General features: G+C 39.0%; 1 protein-coding gene across 6 annotated transcripts in view; it reads left to right on the top strand.

The window, feature by feature from the left end:
* The window catches only part of LOC100646757 (ecdysone receptor), a 188212-nt gene extending 161339 nt beyond the window's left edge, over positions 1-26873 (top strand). For 4 of the 6 annotated variants that reach the window (XM_012317565.3, XM_003401619.3, XM_048413156.1 and 1 more), the window contains 4 exons: positions 18684-19105; positions 19268-19525; positions 19776-20151; positions 20403-26873. In XM_012317565.3, coding sequence (XP_012172955.2) covers positions 18684-19105; positions 19268-19525; positions 19776-20151; positions 20403-20647 — 1301 coding nt within the window. In that variant the 3' untranslated portion in view covers positions 20648-26873. Of the gene's footprint in view, positions 1-18683; positions 19106-19267; positions 19526-19775; positions 20152-20279; positions 20374-20402 lie in introns of those variants that run through there. The other 2 variants (XM_048413157.1, XM_048413158.1) reach the window with 2 other exon arrangements.
* Positions 26874-27160: the final 287 nt, after the last annotated feature.

The following is a 27160-nucleotide window of genomic DNA, read 5'->3' as shown; positions in this document are numbered from 1 at the left end:
TTTCTGTGAATGACGCTCAACATCTTTTATTTATTGCTTCATGGACATGTAATGTATATAATATAATACTTATATTATTTCAACAACTTCTATACACACAAAAATCCATTTAATACTATTAATCATTGCTACAATAATAGTGTTAACAAACATAACACTGTCTCTCGATAATTGAGGAGTATTCACAGAGAATGGTCGATCCTTGAACGAGGAAACATGCCATGGTGAAGGTTCTCCTGTTCGCTTGGTGCACACGTGAAATCAGATTCACACGAAACGTGCAATTACCAAGTTATTGCCGGGTTGTTTAACTGTCGACCTTCGTGACCTCGTTATTTAATTACCGCAGATCACTGCATTCGGAAGTATAATATGCACGATGACTTGTGTATTATTCGAAACTTCACCTTCATTGCGTGATCTCAGTCGTAAAGTTAGTAATATCTCTGTTTTTATACTAATCAAACATCCTGCCATTAAAAGGTTCTGGTCAAATTAACTTCATTGTGGATAATTTTAGGGTTAACTGTGGGGAATTTTCTCTCTCAGGGTTACCACATATAGCAATATGTATCTCAAATCTGAATTTCCATTCTATGGATATTTTTATATCGAAATTCATTTATAAAAGAACTTATTAATATTAAAATTATTATATGCTATTGGAAACTGATTAATGTAACGAATATTGGAATTTATTACTATTGAAGGTTCTTGCAGATTTGTTGAATAATCACAGAATTCTGCTTGCCTATATAGAGGCAATTATACTACAAGTTCGTATTTTTAATGGTATTGAAAATATGAACAACTTTTTTCGAAGAAACTAGGCTAATATTTTTGATGAACTATTAGAAATAAACGAAATCCACTATCTTGTGGAAAATAGCAACGAAATAACTTTCTAACAATAATTCTCAAACAACAATACGTCGAAGAGTACAAATATAATCGTCACGAGCAGTAAAAGTTTATAAATAAACGATGATCCTTCAACGATGAAAAATCTTTGTGACGAAAGTTCGATCACTTTCTTGAAAGAACGGGGGTGGAAACTTTGCCCTCCCTCTCTACGTTCCCCATCGTCGCTCACACGGCCGCGTTATTTTCATCCTTGCACTCTCTCCACGAGTTTATTGCATCGTGTGACGTCTGTCCAACACAGGTATGTACATACAGCAGCTTTAAATAACACGATGCGTCACGTATATGTCGGTGCGATGTACGCGGTGAACCATTGTGTTTTCGTTTGCAGTCGCGATACCGATGACCCGGAAACTGGGTCACGGTCTTTCGGTTTTTTCCCTCCCCGCCAATGATTCACAGCTTCGTAGACAGGTCGTATTTTCTTATCTCGTGATATTTTTTCCTTTTTCTTTTTTTTTATTTTATATCGTACCACGCAGCAAAGTTTTATCAAACACTTTACATGCACACTGGATTTATACAGTGTTCTATTTCTGAAGGGTCTAGGGAATTTTTACTTTCAGGTGGTTGGCACACATTCGATATAGTTGAGTTTGTTAGCTCGTTTAAAAGAGGTTTTCGATAGTAGGATGATGTTTGTTTATTTTGTAATACACTTGGAATACAGTAGGGAATATTTTCTTTTAATAGACGAAAGTTTAAGAGAATTAATTTCGATATTTGAATCATAGCAAATTGATCTTTGGTAAGTAGCCAGATAATTTTTATTGCATAGCGTAAGAAAAAAAATGCACAGAAAAAGTTATTAACATTCTCACAAATACTTTAGTAATTCTACAAAATATCCTAAAAAGGAAAATTCATCCACTTTTTACACTCTTGTACGTATATAACCTAACTTTTCTAATTTCCAAGTATCTCAATTCTCGGAAAAAAATTACCAAAAACTTTAACACTGAAATTACTACACCATAATACTTCAGTAGATGTATGAAATCTCCATCAACAATCATAAAATGGATACCAAGATGGAGGCCACTCTGGTCAATTATTAACCTATATTCCACGATCTTGAGCGTATCGATCAGCAGAAGTGTCGAGAATCGTCCCCTGTCTCCTAGTTTAATCGATGATAATCGAGAATCGAATCGTGTTCCACCCTAGAGGACTCTTCCTTCCTACCCTAGACGTTCTGTGAATGCAATCGAGTGCACGTGGTGGATCGTTCCTCGACGCTGTAATCGAGATACCAATAGTTAGAGGCCGAAGTGCACGTGGTGGTTCGTTCCTCTCGAATTGGGTCATCGAATTCCAGTGGAACGGATGAATACCGATCGCCACGCGGCACACAGGCCCACGAACGTGCTAGATAGACGAGGATTCGTAAATATTCCGTTGTGACGGCACACCACACGGTTTCGGCGATTGGGCACCGTTAGATGCGTATACGTGTAGGAACTAGCCGGACACGACCGAAAAGGAACTACACGAAACTCGTTCCTGATCGCCTCGTAAAATCTCACCATTCCTTCAACAGGAAATTCGGTAGAGGAGGACGCAGGAATTTTTATTTCTTTACATGTCTGATTTGTCATCTTTTAAGCCATGGGTTGTTCTACGGGATCGTTGGAAATTGGACATTTTATTGTGAATTTTGGTTTCATTTTTTGCAGGTTAAGGCAGTTAGGTTATGTAGATGGAAAAGTGAATGTTGAAGTTTTTCCACCCCTGGGAAATTTGGCAGCCGGAATATTTGGAAATTGCAGAGTTTCATTGGCTATTTATTTTAACTTCGTCGAGGTATCGGGCATTTTATTGGAAATTTTGGTTGCATTTTTTGAAAGCCAAGGAAGTTAGGTTATGTAGACCGAAAGGTGGATTTTAAAGTTTTCGATGTTTAGGTATTTTCGGAGTTGGAATATTTGGAAATTTGGTTTTCTGTTTTAATTAGAAGATTAATAGCTATCATAATAGTTTAGACCAGCGCTTTTCAGAAAAATATTGATGAAATTTCCTTTTTTCTCATAGATCTCTAGTTAGGGGAATTTAAATCCAAAAAGAGGCGGGAAAAAGGATAAGGAAGATGAGGAATCTGTTTCGTAATTTGCAAGCATTACACGTAATTCTTTGCAAGTAATTACGAATGTTCCCGAGAATCGCAAGTGCGACACGGAATGTGAAAGGACGATGCGGTCGCGAAATTTTTGCACGTTTCCACGCGGATTTCTGTCGGGGCCTCATTAATTTCTGAAGGTTTGCTCGTCTAGTTCGCACGTCTGCGACGCTCGAGGGGAATGAACCGTGACAATATCTCAGAGATATCGTTGAAACATTTCTTGGTAAACCTTGTTCGACTTACCTTAAACTTTTTATAAAATTTCAACGTGTATGGTTCGATAGCTTTAGAATAAAAAAAATTTATCGCCAACATAATAAAAATTATTGGACCAAGTAATCTCATATTACTGAAATTTAAATAAAAAATACATATTTAAATTTAACTCCTGTGTCTTTCAAATTGGATTGAATTATTATTATTTCCTGTAAATAAATTAATAAACGAGTCCTCTTCAATTAAGTTTTATGACGTTTCAATTCGAGGATTAAATATATAAATAAGCAAATATCTTTAATTATAAATGCCGTGTCTTTTATATTGAATTTCGAGTTGAAATCATCGTATATTTCATGTTCTCTTCATTAACTCTTCTACTACGGAGTCACAGGTCACGATGATAAGTACCGTTTATGATCCTTATCACATGAAACCCACACTACGAATTAAATCAACTAACTTAAAACCATTATATCTCGACTATGAACCAACTTTATCATTCGAGGGTTACTTATTGCCCTGCAATCATATACTTCGATATAAAATGAGAATTAAATTGTCAACAGTTTGCTTTTTCACATAAATTTCGACTAAATTGAAAGTTAAATTTTGTTATGTGTTAATTATTAATATTTTCTTTTTGCATGCAAATTTCCATTTAAATAAAAATTAGTTCTCCATGTAGGATAATATATTTCCCCTTTTTTCACGTGATTTATGCAACAATAGGATATTTCCTTTCCTCGTTTTTATAGAAACATCGTTCCTCGATCATTTTTTTCAGATGAAATCGCATAATAACCGGTATAGTAGTATCAATGGAGCATTTCAATGATGCTAATTACACGTAAATTGCACCCCACGAGGATACGTAATTACACAGACTCGTAATGCGACGTCGCGTTCCCGCTAAATTCGTTTCTCTTCTTCCACCGTGTAATTTACTAGACGTCGTAAAGGAAATATTTAGATTTAATTTGCATCTTTCGTGTCGTTCCTGTCCGTTTGTTGCAAATCGTTCGAAAGTGACTTCCAAACTGAACGATTTCATCCATAAGAATGCAGGAGAGAACACGTACACATTTACTTAATTTTATCAATTTATTGAACTGAGACCAGTTAACTCGCCTACTTTGCGTTCGATATTTTCCACTTCACCATTTATACATACAGGGATACTGATTCATTTGTATAGGAATATTGTCTTGTAACCTAAAAGAATCGACAAACTATAATTTTCAAATGATAATTGTAAATCATAAATAATTCCTTCCATTAAATTTGACACTTGGAAAAAATACCAAAACTGAACCTCAAAAACATAATTCCCTAAAAAGAACTATGTACAAAGTCCCTATATTCATTATTACCAATATCAAATTTAATTTGCGTATTCCGCCTCGCTTCTGCCCGTTTATTGCAAATCGTTCGAAAGTGATTTCCAAACTGAACGATTTCGTCCATAAGAATGCAGGAGAGAACACGTACACATTTACTTAATTTTATTAATTTATTGAACTGAGACCAGTTAACTTTACCTTGCGTTCGATATTTTCCACTTCACTATTTATACATACAGGGATACTGATTTATTCGTATAGGAATATTGTCTTGTGACCTAAAAGAATCGACAAACTATAATTTTCAAATGATAATTGTAAATCATAAATAATTTTTTCCATTAAATTTGACACTTAGAAAAAATACCAAAACTGAACCTCAAAAACATAATCCCCTAAAAAGTAAAAAGTCCCTATGTTCATCGTTACCCTATAGTCCCTATATACATCGTAAATCCATTTGGCAGGGATCAGCGTAATCTTTCAGATTGTTTCAAAGATTGTTCCAAGTCATAAGTATTTCCCCATCGAATCACATGGCCCGTTTTTTCCACGTGTACCTTCCATTTCCTGTTTCATGGTGTATAAAGAGGTTAGGGTTGGGGAAAGGGCCAAATTGGTGGAAGGCGGCAGTAAGAGGGAAAGAGAAAGAGGCAGGAAGAGGTCAGTAGGTCACTCTCACTCGAGAAAGAGGAGACTCAATCGTGTGGAAGGAACGTCTAGCGGACGATAATCTGATGTATCAGGTTGTTCCTTATAAGGTGAGCCAGTTTGTTCTAAATCGAGATCTACCAAGCTTTACGGTTAGGTGTCCACGTGTAGATCTCGCTCGACTGATCGTTTAGGTCGAGCATGGCGCAATAGGTTAATTTGTCATTTGAATTTCTATAACTTTTCGTTATCCAAACTAGCGTTTAACTTTGACCGTTAGACAGGAATATATAACATAGTGGGTTTGAAGTATTCTTAGTATTCACTGAATGAAACAAATTTCTATGAAGATTCCATTTTTATATTTCTATTCTTAAAGTTATGAAATTCAATACGACTGTGACGATTCGCTTGTGGGGATTTAAGTCGGTTCTTGTTTATTGTCTAGTCGGGAGTTTGATGAAGAGATTTTGTCTGGCGAATTTTTTAGGTCTAGTAGAGTTTGAGGTTTTGAGTTTTATGAATTTAGGAAATCTGTTAAGAGTCTTTAGATCAACTTGTCATTCTTCTTCGACTTTTAAAATGATTTCCTCGTTAGGAATATCGATGCTTCTTATCGTTCAATTATACAGTCTCTCTAGGATTATGGTGATCAATTTGATTTATGTTAGAAGCAATTGACACACCTGTGAGAGGAAAAAAACTACTTTAAAGCGCTTAACATCTTCATTTAGCCAACCAGAGACACTGAAATCTTGGTCGTCAGAGTCTTAATCCTAACTTGATCTTTAAAACATAAAGTAATCGCAAGCAGAATCGAGCCAAAAGCTACTTTCATGTGCTCAAAATCTTCAGCCAACTCACTAAAGATGCCTCGCTAAAGTAAGAGGAGTCTGGCTAAAACGAAGCTTAAAATGCTTCCAATCTTCATTAAACCAACCAGAGACGCTAAAATCTTCATCGTCTGAAGTCGGATCCAGCATTTCCGCTCGCTGCACTCGCTTTAAAGCTACAGCTCACACGACGGAAACGTTCTCTCGATAGTCGGGCGGTTGAATCCGTGGCAACTTTTCCTCGATGCGGGAAAACTACTTAGGATTAAGCGTCGAGCAACAAAACGACCGACCAGACAGGAGAAGTGGGTCGTCAGTGGTCATCAAGTTGTGTATCGTATGAGAGCGTGCTTTTCTTTGTGTTGGTGAGTTGTGCGTGGAATGGTAACGAGCCACGTACACGGGAAACGATATCAGAAACTCGTGGAGCACTGGTTCTCAACTTTGAACGAGCGCTCTGCAAGTCTCTGGGGACCTTCGTACATATTATAAAAAATATCAAGCAACAATTCTGGGCTTATAAATGACACTTGTATGTTTATTCATCTGTTCCGAGGAACAGTTTGCGTAGTAGCCTTTATTGTGTTGAATGGAACTTTGAATATCACCGAAAGTATCGTCTGGGGAATTATGCTGTTTCTTAAACGAGTCACTTATTGTCTCGAATTGACGAAATTGAATATTAATAAGGCTATATTGGAGTTGAATGTTGGCTACTTTTAGGTGACTATTAGGTGACTTGAATTATTACGTTACACAAACCAACCATTTATTGTCATTCGTTGTTTTCGTTCTCGCGAATGGACAAATTTTAAATAAAAAGGGTACCATGACAGAAATTTTCTTAAAAATGCTATTTCTGTGGCGTACTATTAATTTTCAAGTCTGTACGAACAATTTCGTTATTTTCACTGTAAAATAAAATAATCGATGCTCGTGACCATGATGTAGCCTGCCCTTCCCTGAAGCAACAAAGAAGAGATGTACGTGGTGGTTTAAAATCAACGGCTCCTAGGTGACTATAAAGGAGAATTATAGTCGTTAAAGGTTAGATTGATAGTTGGAAAGGGGATTTGATTAATCCGATACATCAAATGGAACAGTAGACGAGTTGAGGTTAGGAGGAGAAAAATGACGTTAAAGATACTTGCAACAAAATGACGGTGAAAATAAGTTGGAATTGGCTGGCCATCAAGCAGATAGTAATTAGAGTAGCTAGGGTTAAAATATACCGGTCTATATTCAGAACGTTCTCGCTGCATCTCTCGAATACCATTCTGCGTCAATTGGATCTGTATATTGTTTCCTTCGGCAGACATTGTTTCAAACAGCAGACATGTGTTTTCTATGTATCTTTTTGCAATTGAAATTATTCTGTATGTCCAATTCAAACCATCGCATTTGTACCAATTCAATTTATTTTCTACTTATTAATAATACAATAGTCAGCCGTTATAATTTTTTGGTTGCTGCCATATTTGAGATAATTATATCGTTCGACTTCCTTTTGCAAATTGATGCCTTAAAGTGTAGACTGAACTAAAATTAAAATCCCTAATTTTCTAGTTATTATTATTCGAATGTTAAAAACTGTATTTATATGCTTCTTTATTTATAACATATACATAAAAAGATTGATGTAAGTTTAATCATCTTTTACAGACCGATGCCTTAAAATTTTGTCTAAACCAATATGGATTTTATTTGTTAATTATTCTACTAAGATATAAATGATCTTCGTTTTTAACTTGTCGAGTGATTGCTTCCTGTGCTCGTGTATAGACATTAGCGTGTCTATTTCCACTGCGATTAAAAACGCTCGATGTTAGTCATTGGTTCAAAAATATCGATAGGTGATTAGAGATCAAACGTTACTTTGGTTTTTGTTTCATCGTAATGATCTCCGATTGGTGTGAACGGGCCGGGGAAAAAATTTCAGTTTCACCTGGAAATGAGTCACATTGGCACCAAACCAAATTACCAGATCCAGTTACTAATAGACATTTCGCAAATGCAAGACGCGAGAGTGATTAATCGCACGTTCCTTGTCACATTTATTACTTTCACGGCTAACGACGTAGTACTACATGTCATGTAGTTTATTCAACTCGAGAATCGATGTCGTGTTACTGTTCTGCTTGATTTGGGGCATGATGACACTTGATGGTCACATTTTGTCACTAGTACGAGCGGTGACAAATCGAACGCATCCAGAATCATATTTAATCCAGATTACGACTAGAAACGTAAAGTGTGAAAGTTTAAAAATGAAAAGAACATGGTAGAAAATGAAAATCAGATCCGCAGTGAACGGATGATGAATAATGTTATATAAGTTTGTAACTAGAAATTTCTAGGGATCCCTAGTCTTGTGTTCTAACTATTCTATCCGTATATCCATACGATATATCGACAATCAAGGGATTTTTTAGCTTGAAAATTATTTATTTCCAATTTAGCCTGGAATTGGTATCCTTGAGTCATAATTGAACAGTTTGCATTAGTATAGTTAATCTTAAAGTTTCATAATCTGGTTTCATTTAGTGTTCATAATGCAAGGGATATTTTTATTGTAGTATAACGAGCATTGGCTTTTGAAACTTCGAAAATTGTTAGGTTAAGTAGCACAGTACCAAACCTAACCTAAAGTCTCTTCTGAATGCATTGCATGATCAGCATATACAACTACACTTCAACAAGACTAGAAACGCTTCTGATTGGATCTGAAACGAGTTTGAAAAAAGAGAGAATAAATGTCCTAGGAGATTTGAGGTTGGGAAACCCTGACGTGGTGGACGGTATGCGCGTTTTCTCTGCGCTGGCACGAAGATGGTATTCCCTCCGGTAAAAGTACCGTATCCGGTACGTCCGCGTGGCGACTTTCGCGTAACAGAGTGCCCACGATCCAACCTGTAAATCAGAATGGATCGTAAAGCCTGGTTAAGAGTCTTGATTCAATAATTCTTCGATAGCGTATTGCAAAAGAACTAGCGTAACTCTATTATCCGCCATTTTGTCCTTGGCGAACGTGGTAACAAAAATCAAGATGCGTGATTGACATGAAAACCTTCCAACCGTAAATTTTTCAAACTGACGCTGATGGTTCGTAACATAAGACCATCTGGGCATAGTGTTACCGGTTTGTTGAGAATTTTTACATTTAATTTACATTTTCAGTCATGTCCAAGTCTTTTTATTCACGATGATATTGCGACGTATCTAGAAGAGATTGTAGATTAGATTTTAATATGACAGTCTTTCATCTTTAAAGGCTCTTTAACGGTAATTTCTTAGTGATCTTTGTTACTGCGACTTTTTAGGGGCTTCTCGATACCGACATAACCCAATGGGAAATCTCATTAATTTTTATTTCTATAAATTCGCAATTCACAGAAGAAACAGAATCTGATATCTGCATTTTTAAGTTTCTGACTCGCTATTAGGAAAATTTTTACAGAATTATGAATTTTCATCGTTCAATAGCCTCTCTAAAGGTAATCTGGATGATATTTCTTGAAACGCTGTTATGTCATTCAGCCTTCCTCGAGTTTCTTGCCTGAGCCAGTGGAGACCAGTAGTCACAGTGGCTACTCCGGTTCAAGGATAAATCCTATCCGGTGCTAGCGGCCAATGTCACGCTCAGCTGGACCGATGGTTGCAATGGAAACGTTGGAAATCATCTCGTTCCATTAACTTCCATGGTAGTGGACGAGCGCTGCTGGGAAAACGATCGTTTTTGTCGATATCGGTCGCTTTCTGACTCTAATGATTCCCCTGGTGAGAGTCAAATGGACATTTTTATTGAGGGACGATTAGTTGTTATGATTTCTTACAGTAGCTTCGAGTTGGTCCGATTCATTTTTACATTAAAATACGTGTTACTTTCGTGGAGGCAATGGATTGGAATGAAACAAATTGAAGGTGAAAAATTGGAACGAGAATATAGGATAATACTTTCCTAGCGCGTTTCCTTTTCGAGAAAATCGATTTTGAAAATCGTTGCGCATGGCGCTCAGCGACGTAGCCCAGAAACTTTAAAGTCGACTTCGCCCATAACGGCGCGGCGTACAAAGAAAACTCATTCCACGCTTTTGATTCAATTTTGTGCAAAGAATTACGTCGCATAGAAACGCTGCTATAGAATGACTTTTTATCTAACTTACAAAATTTAATTTAATATCTTTATAAAGAAAAAGGGGCGTTGTTTTTGGTTGAAAACCTAATTAAGCGACTGTTGAGAGGATGATCTCAGGATATCATTGAATTTGAACGGTATGGAGAAATTAGTGTGAAAAATAAACGAAATTTCGAAAGCGGAAACCAGAGTTGGTGGAACGAGTATTTTCGACGGAATCTGGGAAGACGAAGCGGATTAAAGTCCTGTGGCTGAAGTTTCAACATGCTGAGCGGCCCACCGGGAATACGAAATGAGTTTTCGAGGCCTTCGAAGTCGTCCACGGTTGCGTAGGATCATTCCAACGAAAATAAATTCGTCGTCGGTGATTCATGGATTTCCTGTGCGCGCTTTCTGCCCTCCCCTGTTGTCTCTCTGGTCTTCCATCTCGACTTTTTCCAACCTACACAGGCAAAACAATAGACTCTGCACAATACATCCTAACCTGAACCTCCTAAATTTATCTTCAATTTTAGACCAAATTAAGATCGATGGCATTTTTGGTAAATTCGAGGAAAATTGTCAATTACACAGCGCTGAAGCAAAGCTAGTCGACTTCATCGTTTGTTAATTTTGTAATTTTGCCAACTAGTTACGCGATTAACGTTTAATCCTTCAGAAACAAACGCTCCACATCTATAAATCCATTTAACGAATACAAAAATGGCAAATCGAGAAGAATTTCAAAAAATAATGCTTACTTTTACCATTTCATGATTTTCCAAAAATTATTCGAATTCCCAAAAATGCATGGTCTATAAAATTTCTATGAAGAATTATGAAGTTTCACATGAATACATAGATATCCTCGTTATTCTTTATTTTACAATGTTTAAGTTGCTAAATGGCATTTCTGGATGGCCCTATATATAACTAACAGAGAAAGATATGATTATGATCGCAATAGGGAGAGCAATGGAATATTTTTTCCATGCAACTGCACCCATGTTTATCTTGGGATTACGAGGATGGTCGTCGCGTGTTGGTCTTGTCTTTTCCTTTTGTTCCCAGATCTTATCAGATCGTATACCGTGACCGGATATGACATCTATTAGTTACATGCGCGTGTATATGTCATACAGAATGGAAACAGAAATGGGTGCCGCCATTTAAAGGGACTCGAGGGTAGGGCAAGGCCGCATGCACTCTTGCTTCTGCTGATTTTGCGACGTGTCAGGTTAGGAGTGGCTCAAACCACCATTTCTAGCCCTTTCGAGACGATATATTTTTTAATAACTTATACATTTATTGATTTATTTGGCACATTTAAAATTTTAAGAAGATGGAAAGTGAAACGTATCTATAGTCTACGCCATATTTTAGTTTAAACAGATCTAACCTAACCTAACCTAAACTAACCTAATACTAATTCCACATACATAACAAACGTGAAAATAAAAGACATCTAGGAACCGCAGTAAAGAGAAAAACGATATAAAAATGAATGTTCACGAAAGATACATATAAATTCGAATGTATCACATTCTCAGTAACATAACCTAAAGCCTAATTTAACCTAATATTAATTCTACATGCACAACAAACACAAAAATGAAGGTAACATGTAAAAATCGGAATAAAGGGATATTCTTTTATCTCGACAGAAATATGAACGTTGACAAAAGATCTAATTCGAATGTGGAGTATTCTGAGAAAATGTAATTGTAATAAGAGTAGCATAACACGCCAATTTCATAATTCGTCTGATATTATTAGCCATAAAAGTCGCTAGGACGCTGAAGTCGCGTCCCCCTGGTGCGCGCGATGAATTTTAACGTGGAAAAGAAACGCAGTACCCGTGAAATGTGACGGGAATGAAAGAGAAGCCGAGGAGAGAGGGACGCGTTTTGTGTTCGCGTGCTACGGCCGGATTTCGCAGAGACCTGAATGATAGTCAGCGGCGTTAGAGCGATGTGCCGCTAGTCGTCCATCTTGTCCTAGCGTCGTAGTCACTTCGTACTCGATCTTCCTACACGTCTCTCATATTTCTGTGTTCCGCAGAACGAAGGAACCTAACCTAATCTAACCTAGTATCGGTTCTATATAACAAACGCAAGAATAAGGAGAACGGCTAAAAATCGTAATGAAAGAGAAATATTACGTAAAAGTCTCTTCATAAACGCTCACAACTAACTCACAACTGGGGAAAAAAGTTAATTTACGAAACAGTTATCCTAATTAGCTTCTTCGCCTTGCGAACACTTTTTTCTAAAAAAGTTTACAATTCTAATCGATGAAAATTAGCGATGATTAATCGCCAGTCTGAAGACTTAATGCTTCTAGAGTTACAAGGCCTGCGTGCGTATGCTGTTCTCTATTCTTTTGTATTATTCTGCACTTGCAGATTGATTTATGGAGAATGAAACTTTATCAAATCACGTAAAAGACAATTTCGGAATTTTACTTTTTACCTGCCTCCACGCTATCCTAGCATAAGCCCTACAAATTCTAATAAAGAGAAGATAACTTTAACAAACAAAAAATTCTCCTCGAAAATCCTCCCTTTTACCAAATAAAGGAATCAATCCCTGTTCTCCTTACTCGTCTCCGTGGCATGTAAGCCCTAGAAATTCATAAAGCCAAACAACAATGCCGTCGGCGCAATTCGTTGGTCTAATCTGGCGAAAGCCCCTCGTAGAAGCTCGGTGTGAATCGGAAACGGCCAAAAACCGCAATGAATCGGCGTGTTCTGGGCTGTCAGTGAACGAGAAGGAACTCAATCCCAGCACGGTCTCGTCGTTCTCCTTTCCTCGCGGATGGTTGGGAGGAAGCGAGGCTCAGCTGCAACAAGCAGTGCTCACTGGCCCGTTTTAGCTTTCCTCTGTTGGCAAGAGCGACAGCGCGGATCGGTTGAGACGCGAGCAGGCGAAAGGAGTGACGAGAGGCAAAGAGGAAGGAGGAGTTGACGAAGAAGAGAACGAGGAAGAGGGGCAGAGGAGAGGAAAGAGAGGAAGCTGGCTGCGTGAGAGAAAGAGAGAGGCGAACACTCGTTGTCTGTTAGGCAAGCTAGCAGGATCGAGAAGGACGCGTGCAGAGGAACGTGCGCGCGTGTAAAAGAGGTACCTGCGCGGTTACACAGCCAGGCATCCAGCCAGAGTCAAGGCCGCTCACTGCTCCGCCGTGAGAGAGCTACTAACCAGCACGGAAACCTTGCTGCGTAGAGTATAGGAGGCAAGCCACGTCGTATAGCGGCTATGTCGAACCGAGTACACTTGCTCTGTGTCCCCTAGATTCTGGAGAAACCGACTACGATCGGGTTTCCTTGGTCATCTACTGTGTTTGCCTATGTCTAACGTTTTAGATGGTATTTGGACACTGGCTTTTTACGTATTTTTCGGTAGACTGTTTCTTATAGCAGGAGAGTCACCTTGTATGCTATCTGTGCGCCCCCCTCTGCCCAAAGAGGGAACCGACTCCACTTGGATTTTATCTGTCCTTTACTCTGTCTGTTTGTGTTTGCTATATAGAAGAGATTGAATTTTTAGATATTTTGGGGCAGATTCGGTTTCAATGTAGGTAATATTGAGCTGACGTCCTCTGAATTCTGAAGAAACCCATTACGATTCAGCTTTCTTGGGCATTTACTGCATTTGTCTCTGTTTGACGTATAGGGAAGTCTTTGAAGATTAACTTTTTAAGTATTTTTGGGCAAATTTATCCTTTGTGTGAGTAACTTCTGCTTGATGTCCCCTAGATTCTGCAGTAAATTACGGTCGGGTTTCCTGTCGTTTACTAGGTTTGCCTATATCTGAATTTTTGTGTGATTTTTGGACACTGGATTTTTTGGTAGTTGCGGGCAAATTAGTTGTTAATTTATGTCCTCTGGGTAGAATTATTCGTGATTTATATTTTCTTTTCTCTTTTTTGGACAGATTTATTCTGAGCAGATAATGGTGACAAATTGGTGACAATTATAATTTGGGTTTCTTGATCTCAATGTTTGCAGGTTTAACAGTTTTTAAGCTAATGAAAGGCTTGTTGCTAATCTTTCTGGAAATTTCTTATTTTAAAATTGATTCGAAATTTGACCATTGCAAAGATAACTTTCTGCAGTCAAGATCCTCAAAGATTGTGTAATAGATAGGTCGATGGCAATTTCTATGGTACATTTGCGCTCTAACGTGAATGTTCAATGTTAACTGTATTCAGTCTGGTAGATACTGTAGCTTATGAAATCTACTTCATCGTAAACTGTGCAGTTTCCACTACATTTTATACTTTATAAGCATCCTGCAGTAGAAAGTGATTTAATCATGATTAAGTTTCTCCATAGTTGCAAACTTTTAAACTTCTTAGTTACTTAAAAATTACTTTTGGAAAATATTTGAGATTAATCCTAGTTATCTATATTATCGTTTCAAACTTCTCGGTCACTCGGCAACTTCTCTAGAGAAATATTTAACAAAATATTCGCCGTAATAAACAAAAATTAGAATTTTAATAATAAACGTAATATCGAATAGATTTTAATACCAGTTATTACCCAGATTCTAGGGAATTTCATATAGCAAACACTAGCCAATTTTCGTCCGGCAAACGAAGAATTTTGAAAAGCAATTTCGCGTTACAAGTTTGAAATAAACTTCTAGATGAGTTCACTGTGCCACTGCATGTATGATCAAGTCGCTGTGGCACGTAAGAGCTTCAGGGTCTTCGAAACTCTGTTTAGGAATTCCAGGAAGGAATCTAGAACGTTTGCTATTACCAAATAAACGAACTCCGAGTTTCATCAAATTTTGTTCATCATTCAAATTCTAAACGAGTTTCAAACTACTTCATACAAATCTTCGAATTTATCGAAATTCCAAGGGGAAACGTAAGAAATATAGGAGGTATAGGGAATTTTAAATAGGGATCGACGTTTTATTTTATATTCAGGAAACGACCAAAAAGTCATTGCCATACGAACTCTCAAACTGTTTAGTCACACTGAGAAATTCCAGACTCTTCCTCGGTCTCTAAATTCCCCATCTTGCACTCTATAAATATACAGGCTTGGTGGAAAGAAGTCAGTGTCAAGGTCAGCAGCAAGAAAGCTGCCTTGCTATAAAAATTCTCGCATATCTTTTCGTGTACTTTAAATATTTCAACTTCTAATGTTTTATTATTTGGTAACTGATCTTTCGAAGTGATTCTAACCTAAAAAGTAAATCAGTTTTTAATGAATATTCTAAGGTTTAAGGTTAAGAAACGTAGTTTTAAAAGAAACCTTGTTATTAGCAGATTAATTGCTACGTTTCGACTACAAAAATAGTAGATTTTCGTTAGATCCAAAGAAGTTTTATAACTCCATTATATTTTACTAGATCTGTAACAGTGATATAAAGATGTAGTTCGTACGAAGAACTTACTACGAGTAAAATAACTTCTACTTTGGTAGCTCGTAACGATGATCTAGATGTAACAAATTTAACAACCAGATTTCCTCCAGTGATTCTTAAATATGTTAATTAATCCATTCTTAATTAATTCATAGACGAGTGTTAAATAAAATTTGGTCTGCAACGTATTGTTCGAAAATCTAGGGATATTTTCATTTTCCACTGAATCCTGGTACAAGCGCCGATTAAATTGAACCAACGTTGAATTATATTTTGACAACACCGTGGAGGAAGAAACTATCAAGAATACCAGCAAGAGCGAACCAGTGTTAAGTAGCGAGGAAACCTGTTTGGGGCACTGAAACGAGAAGCCTGCTCGCTCTACATAGAATCGTTATGTGCTACTTGCTAATATGTACACAAACCAGACGTTGGTATCAGTTTTGTGCCAGTGTCAGGTCATACCGGTAATTTATTAGCCTGCAGTTTCTCCCGTGCGTCCAGATCTCTGGATCTAGTTCCTAGAGGATTGCCTCGAACTTCTCTTGCCAAGTTTCACCGATTTATTACCAGCGAATCATTTTTCAGACGTTCTGCAAACCGTAAGAACTGTACCAACTTCATGATAAACTAGACATTTTCAGATGAACATTTTTGATTTGATTAATGACAGTTCCCTCATTCAGATATACTAATTAAAATGTTGCAACGGTATATTCCTAGTGTAAAACGAAAGGGAACTAACGTTATCCATTTGTAGCGAATATTTATAGTAAAATTGCTATAGATATTATAAACTAGGAGTTTTTAATATTATCCAATATCTGGAAAGTCTAGTTGACGCGTAGGTACGATCTAGTAATTTTATTTCGAAAGATACGAAACCTTCAAGCACCCTAGTTAAATTTCTAGAATGTATGAATCGAGATGTCATATCTTACAGGGAATTGCTAAAAAATTTAAATCCGAAGTATTCTTAATACCTGCTGATTTAGTAACTTTTTCGAAAGATACGAAACTTTGAAGCACAGCCCGCTTAGATATTAAGAATTAACGAACGAGAATATTGTATCACGCGGAAAAGTGTCAGAAAATGTTTGCCAAAGGCAGAAACTCGTGTGAAAGGCAGGAAATTTATGAGAAGAGAAAGAAAGTCTGGAAGAAAGCAAAAAGATGAAAAGAAGAGGAGAAATGAAGATATCGGCAGCGAAAAGATTGCGAGTTGAGATGAGAGGACGATGAAGAAGGGGTAATAACCGAGTGACCACCTAGCCCGGTCAGTGTCTCAGTGTTCCAGGCGGATGTTTTCACGCTGATCAGTACTTCCGGGTGATCCGAGGAACCCGTCTCCAAGCTTCTCGTCGCAGAATCAGTAAGAAGGAGAGAGAACACGTTCGCTTTTCGCAACAGGAGAAAATCGAAGCGACATTTCCTTTTCTCGGTCTCTCGATCGATGAACAACTTAGTTACTTTAAAGAGAGACTCGGGAAGAAAAAAATGCACCTTTAATCGTTCGATATAATATTCAATATTGAATTTTCAATATATCATCGATTCTGATATTTAGTCTGAGATTAGAATGTCATGTTACTGTATAATAATTATATTACATAATTAATGATTTTGCATTTTAAATTCTTTATAAAATCCCTGTAAATTCTTCAGCCTCTTTCGCGTGCTTTAAAACGCACAGACTTAGAAGTGTTAGACAAGAAATAGTTAAAAAATTGCGACCACTGTGGATAACCACAAAAAGAAATAAAATGTGGTCTAGTGACTCGAACTATTCTGACCGCTTCTATGAAATATCCTCTTCGATTCGGTGGGCGCTATCAGACACAATAATTCATTAGAAACGGTATTTTAAGAAGAATTAAATTACTTCCGCCAAAATTATCCATAGCATGAATAGAAAATTAAGTGGCCTGTCTCCGAATACTGCATACTTCCAACTCACACTACAACTCATGGTATTGATCAGAATCTAATTTTGGTCATCGTAGCAAATTATTCAACGACAATTGTATATTCTACGTCTTGAAGAATAATTATCTTACTATTATACTTGTTCTATTAGTGGCACTGTAAATCGAGTTCCCGTTGAGGCAAAAGCCACGCGGCGCTCGATTCCGCCTCGCTAGAGGCGCGTGCGTGCAGAGCGCACCGCGTACTTTCACCGACCGTGACTTCTACCGCGCGGCGTTCCATTCGACAAGTTTCACGGATAAAGGAGGTAATAGAGGCGATGTCGCCACGTAGGTTACTGGAACCCGCTTGCTCGCGGCCGAACGAGTCACGGGCGTTACACGCGTGCACCGGCCGCGGCGTAACGCGCCGAGTAATCACCGGGAAGCTCGCGAGAATCAAATCACCTCGTCACAAAAGTTTCCATCGAGTTTGTTCAAATCGAGAAACTTCTTCAATTTTTGGCTCGTTCGAGTCTTAATCTAGGCCCATTGCAAATCTTTGATCGGTAAATGAGATTTTTTAAAGGTTAGGATCATGTAAGGTTAGGATAAAATAATAATTTGAGAATACATGTCTTCACGTTTCATAGTATTTTTTACGAACACACTGTTACGTTCCTTAGTTTACGAAGAGGATAATATTTTTCCAAGAATCTGTTTTTATTTGAGAAACTTCATTCTTCTAAGATTCTTCTAGATTTTAATGGTTTCTGATTAGCGAATGAAGATTAATCAGAATGTTGGCAAGCAATTAGAAATTGAATATCTAAAGCGTTCATGGGAACTACTCGGAGACTCACCTATTTATGGAACGCAGAGGAGATCAAGTTACTGATGGAATTTAGGACAACAGGGGCATCATATTACCCCTAGTAGCCAATATTTTTGGGTATTAACGACCAATGTGTAACACATGACCAAATAAACTCTTACTCAACTGGTATATAGAAGAAGCAGTAATTTTACAACAACCTACATTGGAACTCAAATCCTAATGAGAAACCGGAATTTCTTAATGAGAACCAGCATTAAATTAATTCATAACAATCTTTGGTTATTCATATTATTCTTCAATCATAACTCCAAATTCTAGTAAGGAACAATTTCTAATCTAGTTTGCAATATCTGTTTGCAGGTAGGGACGAGCTGTCGCAGCCTGGCTCTTTGAACGGTTATGGAAGCAGTGGTGGCGGAGGTGGTGGTGGAGGCGGAGGGGGCGGTGGAGGTGGCGGCAGCGACGGCTGTGACGCCAGGAAGAAGAAAGGACCGACCCCGAGGCAGCAGGAGGAACTGTGCCTGGTCTGTGGTGACCGTGCCTCCGGTTATCACTACAACGCACTGACCTGCGAGGGCTGTAAGGGCTTCTTCCGGCGCAGCATCACCAAGAACGCGGTATACCAGTGTAAATACGGGAACAATTGCGAGATCGATATGTACATGCGGCGCAAATGTCAGGAATGCAGACTGAAGAAGTGTCTGACAGTGGGTATGAGGCCCGAGTGTGTCGTGCCTGAATACCAATGTGCTGTCAAGCGCAAGGAAAAGAAAGCACAGAAGGTAAGCTGTTGACAGTTCATCGTCGAACGATATTAAGCCATTAAGGATGAAAAGGTCCACGTGTCTACACGTTTTCAAAATAGGCCACTTCATATTCAACGTTTTAATAGAGAGATATCTGTGTAGTTCAGGATCAATCAGGAATGGGACGTTTTGTTCCAGGAGAAGGACAAGCCGAACAGTACAACGATGAACGGTTCCCCGGGCAGTGGGATACGCAGCGATCAGATGGGAGTGAAGATTGAACCAGCAGAAGCAGAGTCGTTGTCCACGTCTGGTAGCAGCGGCATTCTAACGCCGGTCAGCCCTTATGGCTACGTGAAACCGATTAGCCCGGAGCAAGAGGAGCTGATACACAGGCTCGTGTATTTCCAGAACGAGTACGAACAACCCAGTGAAGAGGATCTTAAGAGGATCACTGTAAGTAGACACGATGAAAATGCTGCAAATCACATCTAAGTAGATGACAAAATAACTTGTTAAGTGTAAACTGTTGTAGTATTGGAAAGTTGTTGATGGAGAATTAAGGATAAGAAATTAAATGAAAGCTACCATTCGGTAGTCTCTAATATAGTCTTAATGTTTTTTTGTGAAAAGAAAGATCTTCAAAGAAACTCGCAAAAAAAAGGACGATGAACTTAACACTATAATTATACCTGTTTTGTTCCAGAATCAGCCCTCAGAAGGAGAAGACATCAGTGACTATAAATTCAGGCACATCACCGAGATCACGATCCTGACGGTACAGTTGATCGTTGAGTTCTCGAAGAGGCTACCTGGCTTCGACGAGTTGATGCGAGAGGATCAGATGGCCCTGCTGAAGGCCTGTTCCAGCGAGGTGATGATGCTTCGAATGGCGAGGAAGTACGACGTGCAGACGGACAGCATAATATTCGCCAACAACCAGCCTTATACCAGGGACAGTTACAACGTGGCAGGCATGGGCGAGACGATTGAGGATTTGTTACACTTCTGCCGGCAGATGTACGCCATGAAAGTGAATAATGCCGAATACGCGTTGTTGACTGCCATTGTCATATTCTCAGGTACGTATACAATCAATTTTTGACCACCCGAATCTTGGATCTGGACAAATTTCTCGTCACTTCGATCAAACATCATCAAACATCATCAATTCACGATGAATTCAGTCAATTATTTATACAATACACAGGATCATTAGGGACACCTTCGGACTAATACTCACGCAAACACAACTAACCTAACATCAGCCTCATCAACGTTCACGAATATGGGCCCAACCTACAAAGAAAAGAATCCCCCTATTTTCTTACAGAGAGACCGAACCTGCTGGAAGGCTGGAAAGTCGAGAAGATCCAAGAGATCTACTTGGAGGCGTTGAAGGCTTACGTCGACAACAGACGCAGGCCGAAGTCCGGCACGATCTTCGCGAAGCTTCTGTCGGTGTTGACCGAACTGCGGACCCTCGGCAACCAGAACAGCGAGATGTGCTTCAGTTTGAAGTTCAAGAACAAAAAGCTGCCAGTTTTCCTCGCTGAGATCTGGGACGTGACACCCTAGTTCCCCCGTAGCCGATCCCCGTCGGCTAACACCGTTGTTGTTTCATCGCGAGTCCGCGCAGCGTCCGGAGTGATGAAGCTGACAGAGCACAGCATCATCGACAGACGTGGAACGTGGACGTGCAGAACCTCCTGTACTAGTGCACCACCATGCCACTGCCTGAGTAATAGACCGCCGGCGTCTTTGAGTAGCGCCGGATCGTTCAGAATTCGTTTCTCACCTTCTCTACGCTCTGCACCGGCCTCGTGAGGGCTGCAGGAGAGCTAATTTCGGCAGTGCTAGTTGGAGCTAGATGCGGAGGATGATACATAATACAAAAAGTCAGGAAGAAGAAGGCAGTGGCGAGGCACCCAGGCTGTGATATGTAGAGACAGTACAGAGACTGTAATAAGGAGCTACCTACAGTTATGTTATTACTATATCCTCTACCTGGCTACCCCCGGAATCGATATGTAAATGTATAATGTGTAATTGTAATAAGGTAAAGAAGCGGGCGCGTTGTAAGAGCAACCAAGCGAGTACGAGTGTAACCAGAGGAGTTAAGAGACAAGAATGTGAGTGAGAGTGTGTGTTTAATTGTATGCGTGTGCAATTTTCGGCTGAGAATGTGACTGATCACTACGAGATAATCACGATGATAAACGATCGATGATAGGATACAATCGCACTCCTTGTATTTTCGTGCGAGCAAATAAGGGTAGAGAGAGAGAGAGAGAGAGAGAGAGAGAGACGAGGTAGGCCCCGGCCGGCTGTTGAGCAGCGACCTGGCCCGGCCGACACACGAATCGAGTGCGATGTAACGAAGAAACAAAAATAATGATGATGATGATGAAAAATAATAACAAACCATACGATTATACATAATGATACCATAGAGTCTATATCACAACACATAGCATAATAATATATTGCTAGCATGTACATTGTTTATACGTGGAAAGAGAAGTTCGAAGAGAGAGTGGTGGTTGAAAAGTTGATCGTTGAGTGATGATGGTGGAAACAATTTTTTCCGCGACGAATAGGTGTATATTCAGAAGACGAGGCTTGGCATTTGCGCGCGTCCGGGTTTTCTTTTTCGTGAACTGGCAAGGGAAAGGGGAAGGAAAGGAAGGAAGAGAGAATTAAAAAATGCGTAGTAGCAATGTAGGACGTTAAGTAAAGTAAAAGTAAGCGAGGCTAGTTGGTAGTAGGTCGTAGTAAGTCAGTGAAGCTAGGCTAGGTGACCGAGTTCAAGTGCAAAGCCTTGTGCCTTCAGCAGCGGACATCGGCTCACCGACAAAACGAAAATATGAAATTTAACCGTCCGTTTTAATTTTTTAATAAAAAAAAGATGAAAAAATCAACAAAATCAAGCAAAATATTAAGTAAATCTTGTGCAAACGTGGGAGAGAAAGTTAGAGTGAGAGAGTCAAGAGCGAAAGAGAGGGAGTGACTGAGATGGGATAATTAAATTGCGTTTAGACAGAGAGAGAAAGATCAGCATGTAAGAGTGAGGGAGTAAATGAACAAAAACATTGAAGAGAAAAAGGTGAGAGCTGATTTCGCGAGAAACTGACAGAAATTGGAAAAAAGGATCTTTCTAAAGGAGAAACATGGAACAGGGTCGCGCCAGATCAGCTGGAGACGGAATTTGGTTTAAGGGGGTGACGATACGCTTCGACACGTTGGGTCTACAACAGCCTAGCCAGACCCTGGGACATACAATGCTAGCATAAAAACACACTTTGATTGCTGAAGGAGGCTGGATGAAGTAACACTGAGAATGATCCCTATCAGAGGACATTCAGCTGGCTCATCTCGAACCGAGAGTGACAGACACACGTACACACCACGTACACGCGCGCACGCACTTGGTTTCACAGGAGAATCGGTAAATTTGAAAAGACACAGCGCATGCACACAGACACCAATGTGAGCCACACTGTACACTAAGATTCTCAATGTTGTAACACTGTAACTCTATGCTATTAACTGATCGTACGCAGTTGTAATTTCGTAGTAAGTTAAATGAGCAAACCAAAAAGTAAAAAAGCGAAAAAAAAAAGATAAATAACGTGCGTGCAAAATTTTATCGAGTCTAGAAGAAAAGAAGAACAGGTGATCGAACTTGACAGGCGACATTTACGTTTGGCGACGAACATCTGGATAAAAGGATGACGAGAAAAATGAGACTGGATATATATAGAAGGACACGAGGAAGACTTACTAGTACATCGTCTAGAGCAAAAATAGAAACATCTTAGAGACACAGTGTTTTACTATTATACAATTATATGTTGAATGATGCGAAAAATACAAGTGGCACGTTACTATATCGAGGTAATATCGTTTTTCTCCGATCTGGTCGATTTGGGGCTCGAGGAGAGTTTCATGTTCGATACTCGGGACTAGTTACGTGACCTAATAATCACCACCAATCGTCACGTCCATTAGGTTACGACATCCTTGTTGCCTCAGATCGAACTGACACGGACAGGGACAATCGACACGTCCCATCGAATCTACGATGAAAGATCTACAAATTAATGCCGTAAGGCATACACTGCCACACCGCAGAACAGCGTGAAAAGAACCTAGTGCTGGCTAAATGCGAGACAGAGCTACTGGAAGCTGAGAAAAAAGATATCCAAACCATCGTCACCATCGCCCACCAATGTGATTGTTGCTTCTACATTGAAGTGATTCGCATTGTTCTTCAAAATCAATGAGATGACACCTTTAGGAACTCGGTCAATGACTCAGACCATTGCTGCGAGCCAAATTTGGATATTTGATTGGATCTGAAAATGACCAATTGGTTACCAAATTTGGGAACAAAAGGATCACGATCTATCGGTATAATTGGATGAAGAAATCTTTAGAACAAGTGGCTCCAGCAATGAGTAGAGGCTGAGGGGCCTTGTATAGAAACACCAGACACATTTGCACACACCTATACACCGCATTTGTTGTATCACGAAAAAACACCAAGTGGTTTTAGACATCGCCGTTTCTGCTATAAAGTGAGAATGTGATGGGAACAGAAGGATTTTCTTGAAGTACGATGACATTGCCTATTGTATACATCTGTAAAGTAGCTAACAGTCATTGACTCGTGGTAACAAGCGTGTTTCAGAATCCACGGGTCAATGATGAATTAACACGTTCGTTTGGACTCTAGAGTCCTTACAGAGTTAACATTTAAGCGTACTGCGACAGCTTGTAAAATCTACTCCCTTCTGATTATCAGTGGAGACTCTACAAAGATGTTTCACTGAGTTAAATCGCCATTGCTGAAGACTTGTAAAGTCGTTCTCTCATACATAAGTGTCGTATGTATGTAGACTGATGTTTAGTTGAGAATTGGGATCAACTTCGGTTAGAATGATCAAGCTTTGACCAGACTACGTTACTTGTTTCTTGCTATGAGCTTTTCTTGGCTTAGGTTCTGCTATCGTTAGAGTCATATTACGCGTTATCCGTTGCCATTTATCGAACCTTGCTCATTATAGTTTGTTTTTAACCTGTTAATTGAGGATTTTTTTTTTTAGATATAATGTCTTTATCTAATCTTCTATTTTGATTTTTTTTTTTGCTCTGTATGATACACAATTATATATCTCTCAATTTTTTTTTTTTTTTTTTAAATATAATTCGGTATCTTTGTAAAAATAGTATGTTTATTCAGAATCGTGGTTTGGGTTACATTTATTTAATCTTCCAGCTTTAAAAGACTTGGTGAACAGGTTAATGGAACATACACTTAGCTACCAATCGTACCTCAAGAATTTGTCAGACTCGTCTTTCATGGAACTTGATTGCTTTCAACAGAGAAAGCAAAGAAAGTATCCTAACAGATAATACCGTTAAAATTTCAGAGCTTGACCATTCACAATCGGAGACAACAATTGCTCTTTGGACTCCTGGTTCAATACCAAAGCGAAAATCGTGCAATAAATGAAATCTGTGGTGATCAGTTTGCTAGATGGGAGAACGGCATGGCGGAGATTAGATTCTCAGAATGGAGATCCCTGTACCTTGGAGCGCAGAAAAATCGTCACGGACCGTCGACGGCAGGTCGTCATCGACACTCTTTCGTTTGTAGCGTCTAGAGTCACCCTCGAATCCCCGAGGGTCTTCCCCGTTGCGCGAAGAATCTTCGCCATGATTCCCGACACGGTGCCTGTGAAGTTCGCGCGGCAACCGTCAGATGGCGGCGTTGAGATATGCATCTCACCTTAGGCGACGTTTTCTCTCAGCCGGACGTGTTTGACGTAAAAAGATCGGGCGGGAATCAAGGTGAACCGCATCCTTCGGCGAATCGGAAACCGGTCACACGTTACTCCGTGTGTAAGTGCGAGCTGAGAAGTGAAAAGAGAGAAAGATAGAATAAAAGAGTCAGAATGCAAGAGAGTATGAGTGGAGGGGCGACGAGCGAAGAAGAGAGGACACACACAAGTACGCACACATACAGAGCAACACAACCGTACATATACACGCGTATACACACACACACACACCCACGCACACACAAACAGAACACTTTGAACGAAAGAAAAACTAGATGCAATTCTACGATCACTGCCAAGGGCGTTAACCGTCGACGTCGATTTCTCATTGTCTGAATGTGTCGTAGTTGTCGTTTTTCTCGAACGCTGCTGCAAAATGATTCAACAAAGTAGTCATGACAGAGTGGAGAAAAATTGGAAGATTAAGAACAAAGGGGAGACACACTACTACTACCACGCGCGTCATTTGGCGACATCTAGAGATATTATAAGCGATTAACGAAAACGAGATAATGAAAAATGCAAAAAATATATATGTATATATTACGTTACATACATCTATATATTATATAGCGCGTTCGCTCGAGTTTTCTGACGATGTACGAGCGAACGATTTGTTCATGATACTGCCAAGCGTAGACTCGAGTTTCTGTGTTTTTTAAGGGACAAACTATAATACTCCTTTTAAATGTGTCGAGCCACACTTATACTCCACACCAGCACGTATGCGCGCGCACACGGCACACATACAGAGACACACATACACCCTACACTAGAAAGATTACACACGCTGATTATGTACCATATGTATGCGCATCGTGCCGCAATCTCTCTTGTCTGTCTGTTTATCCAACCGAGCACCCTGATCTGTCCGTTTCTCCTCCTAGGTGTCCCTTTTGCCTGTCCCTATACATATGTAGATGTTTGTAGAATATTCCTGATTCTGGATCGTAATCACGGTGACTGATGGAAGGAATGAATTGAGAAATTATTTCAAGGTTTTATTTGATTATTCGTTGGAAATAACCGTAATTTGAATAATGGATTTTTCAAATTAGGAAAATAATTGGTAATAATTGCTATCGTATAGCAATTAGTAATTAGTAAAGTGATTAGGCACTGGATTTTTAAGAAATACGCAATTTTGCTAAGTAGCAGAAGTAGGTAGGTTTATTGTATGGTAATATTGGCATTGACTTTTCATTTTTCACAGATTTTTTCTAATAACGTTAGTGTATATTAATAAGGAGAACGTTCCTTAAGAAAGTCTTCAAATCCGTGCAATGGAAAAAATGTGCAATGTGAAAATCTGCAGGATCTAAAAATTGTTAAATCTAGATTATATCGTGAAAGTCTAGAAATGTATAAATCTATGAAGTCTGTCAAATCTGAATTATCGAAAAATATATAAATAACAGTTTCATAGACCAGATTTGTTACTAGTACAAAACAAAGGAACAGTGGAGGATAATTGCAATCTGCAGAATCTTTCTAACCATAAACTCCGCTTATCAGGAAAATCGAAGTTCTAGTAAGATAGCGCCCGGCGTGTCCTTCTAACCTCCACCATGAACATCACGTGTTCAGCTGGAGGCAATCAGTCACCATGAATTCGTAACTTGATACTTGTACGTGAGATGTGAAACGACCGTGTACAGTCCATGTTCGTAATTAGCCGACAGACGGTTGAGATACGGTATTTTCTTATTGGAGGCAACGTTCGGCCCTGCGAGAGAAAGCGAGAGTATGAGTGTAAGAGAGCGAGAACGTGAGTGTAAGAGTGCCACAGTGAGGAAGGTTCTTGTTATTAATCGCGAAGATTAAGAGAGAGAGAGAGAGAGAGAGAGAGAGTCGTTCTAATTTATTGGAAGCTGTAGAAAAACGATGAGAAATGAAGAAACGGAGGAAGCTTATAAGCTGAAGATTATTATAAATAAAGTTAAATGATTATACTTTGTTATGGTAGTTTGATGCATTATTTTTCTGGGTTTTATAATAACGTCGACGGCAACGATATTCTCCGCCATCTTTTTTTTCTGTTCTCATCCGCGAAATAATACGATTTATATTGTACATAATTGTTATTTGTAAAACGAGAGAATGTGAAAGAGGCAGAGAGAAATGTAAGGAGCCCTGAGAATTTTTATCGAAATTTATTGCCTTCGTTTTTCACCCCTTCTGGAATTTTTGACTAACCCTTTTTTGGACCAATTTCACGAAAAATGAGAAAAATCCAAATTTCATT

The sequence above is a fragment of the Bombus terrestris genome, chromosome 16, assembly GCF_910591885.1.
Source record: "Bombus terrestris chromosome 16, iyBomTerr1.2, whole genome shotgun sequence".
NCBI classification, from domain to species: domain Eukaryota; kingdom Metazoa; phylum Arthropoda; class Insecta; order Hymenoptera; family Apidae; genus Bombus; species Bombus terrestris.
Note: the sequence above shows the minus strand (reverse complement) of the source record. Positions and strands in the feature narration are given on the sequence as shown.